Source organism: Gekko japonicus, unplaced genomic scaffold (genome assembly GCF_001447785.1).
Source record: "Gekko japonicus isolate JY-2015 unplaced genomic scaffold, Gekko_japonicus_V1.1 scaffold106, whole genome shotgun sequence".
NCBI classification, from domain to species: domain Eukaryota; kingdom Metazoa; phylum Chordata; class Lepidosauria; order Squamata; family Gekkonidae; genus Gekko; species Gekko japonicus.
In genome coordinates, this window is record NW_015170890.1 from 1,793,028 (window position 1) to 1,805,368 (window position 12,341).

At 43.0% G+C, this 12,341-nt stretch overlaps 1 protein-coding gene across 3 annotated transcripts in view; it reads left to right on the forward strand.

Moving 5' to 3' along the window:
- CNOT10 (CCR4-NOT transcription complex subunit 10) overlaps window positions 1-10,051 on the forward strand; it is a 30,540-nt gene extending 20,489 nt beyond the window's left edge. For all 3 annotated transcript variants that reach the window (XM_015418399.1, XM_015418400.1, XM_015418401.1), the window contains 6 exons: window positions 2,471-2,584; window positions 3,352-3,482; window positions 4,613-4,648; window positions 6,851-6,978; window positions 8,662-8,737; window positions 9,833-10,051. In XM_015418399.1, the coding sequence (XP_015273885.1) occupies window positions 2,471-2,584; window positions 3,352-3,482; window positions 4,613-4,648; window positions 6,851-6,978; window positions 8,662-8,737; window positions 9,833-9,987 (640 nt within the window). In that variant the 3' untranslated portion in view covers window positions 9,988-10,051. The remainder of the gene's footprint in view (window positions 1-2,470; window positions 2,585-3,351; window positions 3,483-4,612; window positions 4,649-6,850; window positions 6,979-8,661; window positions 8,738-9,832) is intronic.
- Window positions 10,052-12,341: the final 2,290 nt, after the last annotated feature.

Below are 12,341 nucleotides of genomic sequence, written 5' to 3' on the forward strand. Positions count from 1 at the left end.
GTCTACTACTTATTATCGATACTGTGAGTGATACGCTGGCTATGTAAACATTAAACTCTGCAAAATAACTTTGCTTACAAGGGTAGCAGCAGCTTGTATGTAAGCCAGCATGAGCCTTGATGGTTTCCGTTATCAGTCCTCATAGTGAGCTGACAAGCCTCAGTGCCTACTGCAGGCAAGATAGCAGCACTCCTGGCTGCTTAACATGAAATAGGGCCCTATTTATCTCTGCAATTGTAGCCATTGATGGGGGGTGGAAATCGAATAGGTTTGGGGCTCGGAGGGCAGCCCTGCTTTCCTTGCCAAGTTTTTGATTATGTTGAGATCTGATGTGACATCTGGGCATGGCGCAGAGGAAGTGGGGAGGGAGCTGTGGAGAGGGTTTCTCATCCTGCTCGTGTATAATTATTAAAGTGTGTGCCTCCTGGGAGCAAAGGAAGAAAGGAACCCCAGGCCCTGCCATGAATTAACATGGCTTACTGCTGAACCAAAGAGTGGGCTTGACAGTTGCCAAAAGGCTGGAGCAGTAATAGCCCACCTACTGGCTAGAGAGTTTAATGTACGCCTTCTGCCGCTCCCCCAGCACTAGATCTGTCCAAGAGGATCCCCTCAGCCTTCCTCCTCCGTGCAAAAGCAGTCAGTTCTGTGCTTGCAGGAAATAAGTCGAAGCTCCATGCCCTGAAGCTGAGGCAGTCTGCCTTGAACTCTGCTTTGTGAAGTGGAAAACATCCCAAAGTGGTGTGCTGGGGGAGGCAGCAGGCGGCAGCAGAATTACAAGCTGTAAAATCCTGACCTAATACTGACATCCTGATGCTGGCCTTTTGTTTGAAGCTGTGGAATGTGTGGCTCAGATTTCAGGGCAAAAATCCCAAGACCAACTTGTGCTTTTTTTTTTTTTTTTTGGTTAAGAGCCCTTTGATATTAGTGTCCAAAGATCATTTTGCTGAGGTCCTGCTGCATGTACTCATAAAACAAAACTTTGCCAATGCGCAGAGCCTCTGTTTTACTCTTCAGATTCAGCAGTGATATTGCAAAAGTGCTCTTGGCTTAATACATTCTTAATTCCTTTATAATACTGCACATAGTAAGTATTGTCTGTTTCATGGACAATTTGAATAAGGAGAGAACCTTCTTTTTGAGCTTTGGCATGCAGAAATGTTTGTTGCATTCTTCTCCCTCCTTGACGCTGCTGACCTGGCTATGCTGACCCTTGGTTCTGTAACCCTGTCGACTGGATTGTTGTAAGATGCTTTAGGTAGGATTGCCCTGGAAGGCAGTTTGAAGCTACAGTTAGTGCCTGAAACAACTTTCCTGGGCTGTAGCCTTCAGATGTCCTGCTGACATGAAGAGGGAGGAGGGGCAATTTCGCCCATTCCACTCCTGACTTCAGCAACCGACTCCATGTCCTTTTGCTTGGCAGGGTCCTGTGATCCCTGCTAGTGCCATTTTGTGGGTGCTTAGGAAGTTGATGATTGAAGGGGAAGGTGAGGACAGAGTCGGTTTGGATTCAATTCAAGGTGTTGATTCTTACCTTCTAAGTCTTTAGATGCTGAAAGGCTTTAAAGCAGGGGTGTCAAACTCATTTGTTATGAGGGCTGGATCTGATATAAATGTCACTTTGTCGGGTCATGTGTGCCATAAAACTTAATGCCAGGTACCAGCGATATAAACTGTATAAACGACAGCAGCTCGTAAGCTGAGTTGTTGTATCCTCACTGCAAGGCCACATGGGCTGTGGGGCGGGGTGCAGAGGAAAACCCACATGGGCGGACTGGAAAGCCAGCAGTGCAGCCCTAGGCAGAGGCTCCCACACTGCTTGACTGCTGCAAATGAGGTTGGAGTGGCTCCACCCACTCCCCTCCTCAAGCAGTCTCCTGTTCCCTCCCTTGCACCACCTGCTCGCGGGCCACATAAGAGCCCTGGATGGGCGGTTCTGGCCCCCGGGCCTTATGTTTGACACCCATGCTTTAAAGGACTGCTTCTCCTGAAATAAACTACTGTGCCACCTTAGGTTGGCCCAGCAGACTTCTAGTTGTGCCCCCTTTCTGGCAAGTGTACATATCATGTCTGCTCACATGCCATTTCGGTGACCTCTCCTTCCCTCTGGAATAGCCTCTCTTCCTGCCAGTCTTTCAGGCTTGTAAAATGTCGCTATTCCACAAGGCTTTTTCAGATTGATCCTGTTTAGATTGTTGCTGTCTTTGTTGGGGTGGAATGTTTTCTGTTGTTGGGGTTATCTACTGTGTGTGATACAGTAAACTCGTTTTAATTTTGGTGGTTGTGAGCTTCCCTGATAGAAGGGCGAGTATAAATTCTAAAAATATGAATGATGAATAGGTACAGTACATATCTCCGATCCTCCCCATTTCATTTTTTGCTGTGGATTTTCTATATATCAGTGCTTGAAGTGCCTGTGCCTTGTGATACATGCTGAAATTCCCAGATTTTTGCTGTTTCTCTTTCTCTCCAGGTGTTCTATACTTGCTTGCAGTGCTTATGTGGCTCTGGCACTGGGAGACAACCTTATGGCCTTGAATCATGCAGAGAAACTTCTTCAGCAGCCAAAACTGTCTGGGTCTCTTAAGTAAGCATTTGATGCCATCTCACTGTTGACAGTGTTCCCAGCATGTTTCATTTCAGTGTGTAAGGCAGGCATATTCAACACAAACTAAGCCATCGGTTGTATATGTGTTAGATTTCAGTGGCGTATGTGTAAGATTTATGCCCCAACTCAAACGTTCATGAGGTGTGTTATAAAGATAAAAAGCACAGAACAATAAAATGGTAAAGTGCAGCGGAATGAATGAAGCGACAGCATAAAATCAGCAGCATGCTGAAAACTGTCATTTAAATTTCCCAGTGGTCCTATTGCGTATCTTAACTGCAAAGTAAGAAATCAAAGTGGATAAAAACGAGCGCTTTAAGCAGTACTAGGATGACCTCTCTGGGAAGTAGGGAGCCTTTTCTGTTCTCTCCCTCCCCCTGCTTACCGGCAAACTAGCACATAGCTCCCTGATGGGGAAAGTGAAGAATGACTTCATACTTTTATTGGGCTTTGAAGAAGGTGCAGGGTGATGCATAGCATTATACGTGGTGAAATGATCTCAGCTGTGCTGTTTCAGTCTGTGCCCTTGATTCTGTAGGCACACAGGCAGAAATTACTCTACAAGGGTCGTGGTGGGGAATATAAATTAATAACCTCCCTGTTTAAGCACTGAAACTGCTGTTCTATGTTGCTTTTTTCCCGTGCAATGAGGCAGTCCTACAGAGAGGTGTTCTCTGCAGTAGCTTGCTTGATGTGACTTGTTGCCAAATTGACCCTGGTAACCATGGGGCTCTTTGCTGTTGTAGGTTCCTTGGCCATTTGTATGCCGCCGAGGCTCTCATCTCTCTAGACAGAATCTCTGATGCTATTACTCACTTGAACCCGGAGAATGTCACTGATGTGTCCCTGGGGATCTCTTCAAACGAGCAGGATCAAGGTTAATGAGTCCATGCTTGATTAGAACCGGTCATGCCTTCAACTGCCTTCCTGCCGTAACTTGTAACTGTTCTACATTTTAATGCGTTTCTATAAAAGACATACCGCACCTCACACACTCATTTCAGATTGCTACTAATACACAAAGTTATTGCTTTGTCGACAAACACCTCGGATTCTATCTAATCTTCAGTGGCAAGAATAGAGACACTTTTTTTGTAAAAAGTCTTAAATACCCAGCATAAACAGACCTGTGCATAAACTTAGCAATATGCCGAACTTTACCCGTTACCTTTTTTTTTTTGGAGGGGGGGGTTCAATGTGAAGCCCATTTATAAAAAAAAGTATTAAAAAACTGCGGTGGCTCAAGTGGTTAAGACGCTGAACTGCAGGCTGTGGAAGGTCAGTAGTTCAGCAGTTCAAGACCCGAGTGTGCCGCATGACGGAGTGAGCTCCCGTCTCTAGTTCCAGCTCCTGCCAACCTAGCAGTTCGAAAGCAAGAAACTGCAAGTAGATAAATAGGTGCCACTTCAGTGGGAAGGTAACAGCGTTCCGTGCACCTTGGTGTTTAGTCATGCCGTCCACATGACCATGGAAACGTCTTCGGACAGCGCTGGCTCTTCGGCTTTGAAACGGAGATGAGCACCGCAACCCTAGAGTCGGATTCGACTGGCTTTCGAGCAAGGGAACCTTTACTATAAAGGACATAGAACTGTTTCTTCCACCTTTCCTGGAATCTGTATGTTTCATGGAGACAAAGTAGCCTAGAATATTTCATCATCATTATATATTGCTAAGGAGTTTGCAAGCATTAATGGTTACTTTTAAATACTGAAATTCCCAGTTAAGTTATAATATGGTATCATTCAGTTTTACAGAAGTGAAAATAAATCTAGACTTCCAAATATTCAGATTCAGGTCATAACTACAGTCACAGTTTCCAATATAAATGACATCAACTGGCCACATTTGCAGTTAAAATACTGTTGATTTATTTAGCATATATTCAGTTTAAAAATTGGATTGTTTAAAATTCTGCCAAGGTAGTGGTAAAAATGTCCTTGTTTCAACAGATGAAAATGCTAATCATTGCTATATTCATGTTATGTTCTGGGTTGTTTACTCCTGTAGGATCTGACAAAGGTGAAAATGAAGCCATGGAATCCTGTAAGTATCCTGCTGTTGGCCAGCTAGCATCTGAGTGGGAAATGATGGAATTAAAGATATCAAAGGGACCCCTAGGTCACCTAGCGATAAACAGCTCTATATCCAAGGAAGGTTCAGATGCTCCCTCTACAGGTTTTTTTAAACAAGTCCATTATCCATCAATGCAGCTGCCATCAAGAAGCTGAATTCATAGAATCATGTATTCTAGCGGTTGCTGGCATGAGTGTCTTTTAGTGTCTGTTTATGGTAACTTGCGTAGACAAATTAGCCGCGCAATGAAGTGAAAAGATTTTCAGAACTTGCCGCATGTCCACTGCTGAGAGGCATGGTAAAAGAGCATCATCAGCATAAAAGAGAATAGGGACCGGATGACTTGCCATTTTAGGAGCCTGTAGATCAATTGCAGAAAGTTTCTGTGGAAGTTCATACAGGTATTCAAAAGTTGTGGGACTAACCCCCATCCCTGATGTACCCCCAGAGTAGCTGCCTAGGGAGGTGGTTAGCTCCCCTTCACTGACAGCTTTCAAGAAGAGGCTGGACGAATATTTGTCAGAGATACTTCAGGCTGGTCCTGCATTGGGCAAGGGGTTGGACTAGATGGCCTGTATGGCCCCTTCCAACTCTATGATTCTATAACTGGAAAGGTGAAATAATCCTGGTGGTTGTATCTCATTCTCAGCTGGGAGGGTGCATAAAGATGTAACGCTGAAAAAGTTCTCTTGGCTTTGATAGAGCTTGTACTCTGATTAAAAACAGCTTGAATTTTTAGACTGGAACTACTGTCAATCAGATGCCAAACAAATTTGCTCTACATTGTACCCTTCAAGCCCATTTGTCAGCAATAAGTGTTTATACTTTCTGATGGTTCCCTCTTCATCGCTGTCCTTTCTTCCTGGCCTGTTTTCATGCATTACCAATTGCTGATATTTTTGGAAGACTTTTTTTTAACGTGCCATGTGGTCAAAGGATTTGTGCATGTGGTCTCAAGGTGCCTGAAACCCTGACACACTTTTTCATCTAATGCAAATCCTGTGGCAGTTTAAGAGCTTCTCTGATGACTCCCCTTATTGTAACCTTTCCCAACTGCTTCGAGGACTATCACTTAATCGTCTGTCTGGAAACGAAAATCACATCTCTCTAGCAGTTGCCAAATATATCTTGGCTGCACTAAAAATCTAAGCTACTGCTGTTAATTCCAAGCTTAGTTAAATATGCAGGGGACTCTGTCGCTACTTTAATTTTAACCTGACATTTTCAGTTTCAGTATTTAATACCTCTTCCTAAAGTGTTGAATGTTGTTCCTTCTCGTATATTTTGACCATGATTATACTGTTTTGTCTAAAAGCCTATGTAGACTTCCTTGTATAAAGAAAGTTTAATTGTTAAAAGGAAATCTTAAATTTGCAAGAGCCATATGTGACATTTCAAATACTGCTCAGAGCATCTCTTGAGATAGAGGCCATGTAATGTGAAGGATGTATTCCATCAGTGTCTGCTAGAACAAACACATGAGGTTCATCCTTATGTGCTGGGGGGGGTGGTCCTTGGTTTGTATGTTGTTGCCTCTGAATTTTAGAGTTTACTCTCTTGGAAGGAAGAGTGCAAAACCATAGTTTGGACATAACCACAAATGGTTTGCCATAGAAATGGAAGTCTGATGACGGAGTCTAACACAAGAGGAGGAGGAGGAAGAATAGAAAAGGGCCATATAGATATGCACAAGGGAGTTGCAGCCATTCAGGTCTTCCAGCCTGCACCTTCTACAAGTGTTTGGAGGTGTATTCACCATAGTGCTTGTCAACGTGCCCTCTAAGCTGTGGAGTCTTGTGAGCAAAATTTCTACTTTGTGAACTGCTGACATTAAAGTTGTGAGTGAGTGATTTGGCTACTTCATAAATTAGTTTGCTCTGGAGCCATCCTTCCTAAGCAAAGACAAAAACGTGTGAGCCAAAGGCTAAAAACCTGTGAGCTAGCTCACACTAACTCAGCTTGGAGGGAACACTGGTGCCTGTATACCTGACTACCATATAAAGCATGAAGCAATTCTTAGTATGTGCTGGCATTTTCCTGTGCTAAAGACAAAAGGGGTGGTGGCTTAACCCAAAATGAATTGACTTAAGAACCAAAAGGTTAAGGATCTTCCTGGGCTTATTCTAGATGTTTATTGATCTTTAGCTTTTGATTGTTTTTCTTTTTCTCTAGCTGGCAAGCAGACCCCCCAATGTTACCCCAGTTCAGTCACTTCTGCACGTACCATGATGTTGTTCAACCTTGGAAGTGCCTACTGCTTGAGAAGCGAGTATGACAAAGCTCGCAAGTGTCTGCACCAGGTAAGAACTTTATTGCCAATTTGCTAGGGAGACTAAATCAAAGCAAGTCCAGTGGTGTCATATCAAGGCCCTGTGTGCCCACCAGGTCCATGTTTGCATTGTAGGTTTTTCTCTTTAGTTTTCATTGCTGCAGCTTTTGCTCGCATCTTTTCTTTCTACCCCTGATAACGCAGTCAGAATACAGGGCCATCTTCTATCAGCTAGGGGTACCAAACATGCTGTGGCAACTCTTTCACCTCTAAGGTCAGAGAAGTGTACACGCATCCCAAGAGGAGGTGGGGAAGGCTAGTGATCACGGCAGTAATACGTGGCTTACCTGGATTGGGAATAAAAAGCATTGCTCTGTCTTTGTAGGAGGTAGAGGAGGTGTGTGCGTGTCACACAGGCCTTAGTTTTCTGGCTGAGAAAATAGAAAAAGTTGCACAGCCATATTGGTCCACAGAAAATTCATGTAATACCTTTTATGAGGAACAACCAAATTCACACAAAACATATGGGACTTTTAGCAGGCGATAAACTTTATGTGTGAAGGTAGTGATATCTCTAAAGGCCTGTTCTTGAGTTATGCCAAACTAGAGTTGTTTCCTTATTGTTGTATGTTGCCTTTTCCATTTGTAGGAACTGAGACATGCAGAAAGAGTCATCTGTGAGATTTAGGAATCTGGCCTAAGCAAGGCCCTTAAGACCTGTGCCAGCCTGGTTAATTCAGCCCATTCTTGTCATCCTTAAAGTGTTGATGTTCCAGATCTCTCTAGTTCTGTTCTGCAAACTTGGTTCTGCTCTGAACATAGAGCCCTAGCAAAATCTGAGCAAAACACCAGCTTCCCTTCTTACCTGTTCTATACCTGGCTTCAGTCCACGCTTTATCTGCCTCTTCCTTTCGGCTTCTCCAGAGTTGTTGACCTGCATTTCCCATCATTTCACTCTCTCTATTCTGTCACCTCTGGATAAAAGGAATGATTTCAAAGACACTTTACTTTTGGGATGCTGTGAATTGTGCTGTTCCCAAGTCATAGAATCGTAGTTGTAAGGGGTCATAGAGGTCATTTAGTCTGACCTCCTGCTCAATGCAGAATCAGCCTGAAGTATCCCTGACAAGTGTTTGTCCAGCTGCTGCTTAAAGACTGCCAGTGAAGGGGAGCTCACCACCTCCCTAGGCAGGCAATTCCACTGCTGAACTACTTACTGTAAAAAAAAAAAATCCTAATATTCAGCCAGTACCTTTCTGCCTGTAATTTAAACCCATTATTGTGAGTCCTCTCCTGTAAGTGACAGCCTTTCAGATACTTAACCTGAGGTTTCATTTTTCCTTTCTCCTAAAAGCTGCATTTGTACTGTTGGGACATACATACTGGCATTCACTTAATGGGTCTGTATACCGTGTCAGCCAGTAGAATCATTCTCTTTAGCATTTGAGATGGTAGCAGCATTCACACTCTGAACTGTAGGAGAGCTGTGCCAAAATAAAAAAAAAACTTCAGGCAGGAGTGTGTACAGTAGTTAAGGAAATCAGAGTAATTTTCATTCAGTTTTGTATTGAATGTGGATTGACGATCCCATCCTGGAATAGGTCTCTGCTAAATCTTACAGGGTGGGTCTCCTGCCAACTGGTATGCTTTTTGTCCTTGTCAAATTGCACATTAAATGCATTCAGCTCCTTTCTTCTTTCATGTTGCTATCCAGGCTGCCTCGCTGATTCATCCTAAGGAGATACCACCAGAGGCTATCTTATTGGCTGTATACCTTGAACTTCAGAATGGTAAGTAGCATTGGCATAAGCACAAACCCACATCCTCTTCACAGTGCATCAAGCACTGACTACGCATCTCACATTGGTGCACTGCTAGTACTTACAACTTCCTGTACTAATATTCTTCTTAAAGCAGAGTTATTAAGTACAAGGCTCATGGAGGTCCCCAGTGTGAACCCCTCCAGTATGTTGTTGAGCCAAGATTTCAAAGCTAGGCAGCAGTGACTAGGTCAAGTGGGGCGATACAGCATGCCTCCTCAGCACCAGCCTCTCACAGTTCTCTTTAAAGCAGCAGCACAGGCATGATGTGTGAGACTAGTTTGAAATTAGAAAAGAGCAAGAGTCCAGTAGCACCTTAAAGACTAATAAAATATGTGGCAGGGTATGAGCTTTTGTGAGTCTCTGCTCACGCACGAAGGCTCATACCCTTTATGGTGGACTCCTGCTCTTATCTGCTGCTACACACAGACAAACACGGCTACCCATCCTTGATCTATCTAAATTGAAATTACTTGAAACAGCGGAGGGGGTAGGATGTGTAACATGCCTGCCTTTGCAGGCAGTGTGGGGAGTGTTAGGTGTGTCAGAGGATTTAAGGTCAAGCAGGGGCATGTGGGGAGAGAGCTTGGGAACAGGGGGGTTCTTCGTCTGGTCTTCTCTGGAAGGGAGTTCTGATTGTGGAGAGGGTTTTTTTGTTAGGCAAGCTGTAGAGTGGTGGTCATTGGGCTTAGGTGTCTAGGAGTATTTCTAGAAGCTAGTCCTTACCATTTTCCCTTTCCTTGTCAAATCTGGTGTGGAGTTTAGCCATCCAGGTTTGCGCCTTGCCTAAATTCTGAAACCTTCCCATTTTGTACAAAAGTGTCTAGCCTGAAATGCTACAATATTACCATCCCAGATGTAAATAGTTAAACATACAGATGTCTCACTCAGGAAGGGTTTGCAGTCTTGGACCTTGATCTGCATGTTGCGTGTCTTTTACCCTCCTCACTTAAGCAGTGAAGGGGTTTTTGAATAGTGGTACATCCTGCTGCAAAGCTTCCTATACAGTACTAATGTCATTGCAGCTGATGGGGCACAGGTCATCAATCTAAATTTGTTTTGTAGGCAATACTCAGCTGGCACTACAGATAATCAAACGAAACCAGCTGCTCCCTTCAGTGAAAATGCTGTCTGAGATGCGAAAGAAACCTGTATTCCAGCCTGCCCACCTGGTCCAGCCCATTCAAATGCCAGCATTCACCGCTGTTCAGAGGAAGTGAAGCTCCACAGCATAACTGGCCATCTGAAGGACCACTTGGAATTCTGTAATAACTATTGTTCTGGTACCTGTACATATAAACGTACTGAAGTGTGCTTGTTTGAATTTTTAATTAAAAGAAAACTACGTTTAAAAAAGACTAGTGATTCCTTTTAACTCTTTATATAGTATTCCCAGTATTTTAGTGGAACCAACTTTTGTAAGTGCATTCATAGCCACTTTTCTATATTTTGCTTCTTTAAAGGAACCTCTCTTGCTTGCAAATGAAAGCTGTGCAACCAGCTAGGATCCCATAACTACTTGCTTGGATTTTTCCCCCCCAAAGAAGCACAGGATTCCTAGGCAAAAGGCAAGGAAGTGGGGGAAGGCTTGAATTCTGAGTCCACTGTACTCATATTTGTTTGGATCTGTTTGAAGGACGTTGCAGATACTAGTTTCTGCAAATCTGTTCCTACTGCATAATAAAATTTCATTTAACAGTGGTTATCAGTTCTCAGACCTATACCATTCTTCCCTACTTCCAAACTGGAGGTTGAGAGTGTTTTCATTACTTTCACAACCTTCTGTTTTTCCACATGCTGCCACAAAGCTCTGGATGGCTTCAGCAATGCCACTGTAAGCAACATCTTACTTCTCACACTTGATGAGTGTGTCCATAGGTGAATTGTAATGGACCAGGAGGGTGTTTGCTACTTTAAGAGCACGTTCTGAATGGGACTGAAAATTCAGAAATGGATGCTTCATGAAAAAATCATAAATTTGTTTTGTTCCTGGAAACAGCCCCTTTTACCTTCATAGTAGGATGATGTATCATTGGTATAAACAGCATTTCAAAGCTGCAAGGGCTGCTTCTATTATTCAGGGGGGTTAACTCTCCAGATTTCAGAATTTTTTCCTGCAGACCTGGGGCTCTTCATGGCTTTTAAATTATGGATGGGCCCAAACTGGAATTCATCACGAACCAGGGCCCGATTCGTGGTTCATGAACTGATATGGTTTTTGCCAAGGTTCTTTCAGTTCATGGACCAGACATGCTGGTGCCCAAGGAAATGTTCAGAACCCTTTAAAGCTGTGCTGGCCTGTGGCACGACACACCAGTGAGCTGCCAGGGGGGGGGGGAGAGTGAAAGGCATGCTGAAATGACTTGCATCTATTAGATTGATCCAAGGTGAAAGTTGCTTTCACTTGGTAGTAGCATGCTTCAGGGGCAATACCTTCTATCTGTTCAGAATCCTTGAGGAAGTTGTTATGGAAATGTGAAAATTCATCTACCAGATGGAAGCAGAAGGTGAAGAATTAACTTGCTCAAGTTCTCTATTTGAAGCTATACAGATTGCCTGGGGATCTGTAAACTATTAATTCACCTAGATATTTCTAGAAAGAAAATAGCAGCAACAGCATATCAAACATAAGCAGCAGAAATGAGCAAGAGTCCAGTAGCACCTTAAAGACTAACGAAATTTGTGGCAGGGTATAAGCTCTTGTGAGTCACTGCTCACTTCTTCAGAACTGCTCTTTCCTACTGCTACAGACAAACACGGCTACCCATCTTGATATATCAAACACAGGTATAACTTTGTTCTACATTTTGCTTGAGTACCAATGAGGTGTAGTCTTTAGTAAAACAGTATTGCCTTAAAATACTCCATGCATTAGCATCAGCTTCATTCTATGGGATACGTAGCTTCCAGGTTACTGTTGTCAGCATGATAAATTGTGGGTACTTTAGCCCAGGCGTGCTAGATTTAAAATTGCAATACAAAATTTGTACTATTTAAATTGTTGTATTTGAGGTTATATATAGTATATATACACCTCTTTGCCCAGTTTTTGTAATTCAGAACTTTTCCATCTGAATCTGGAGTGAAACTTCAACATACATGGGATTGCTGGCACTTAAAAATTCAATAACCTCTGAAAATTGTGATTTGAAAGCTCTTTGTTATCTTTTGCAGGCTTGTGAGAATACCATTCCTAAAGGAGATGTCCATTCAGTATTCTGAAAGTATGAGCATAGAAATCTGGTTTAGATGTATTTTTGTAGTGCTGTGCTTAAACATATGCGTTCTTAGACCTGGAAGCTATAACCTTCTGCTTTTGAATGTTAGTGTCACTACATTAACAGCAAAAGGCGAAGTCTGCTTTTTGTAACCTTCTTGCCATGTAACTGCAGCTACACAATAGAGACAAATGCTTTAAATTAAAAGGCCATAAATTTGTCAAGATGCATTAGAATTAATAAGGGTTACCTATAAAATGGGTAAGAACTTGGGAGGGAAAAGCAGTTTCTCAGGTTTCTAGAACGGGTGGTCTGTCTGCTGGCAACCACCAGCCCTCCTTGTGAGCATACATTTT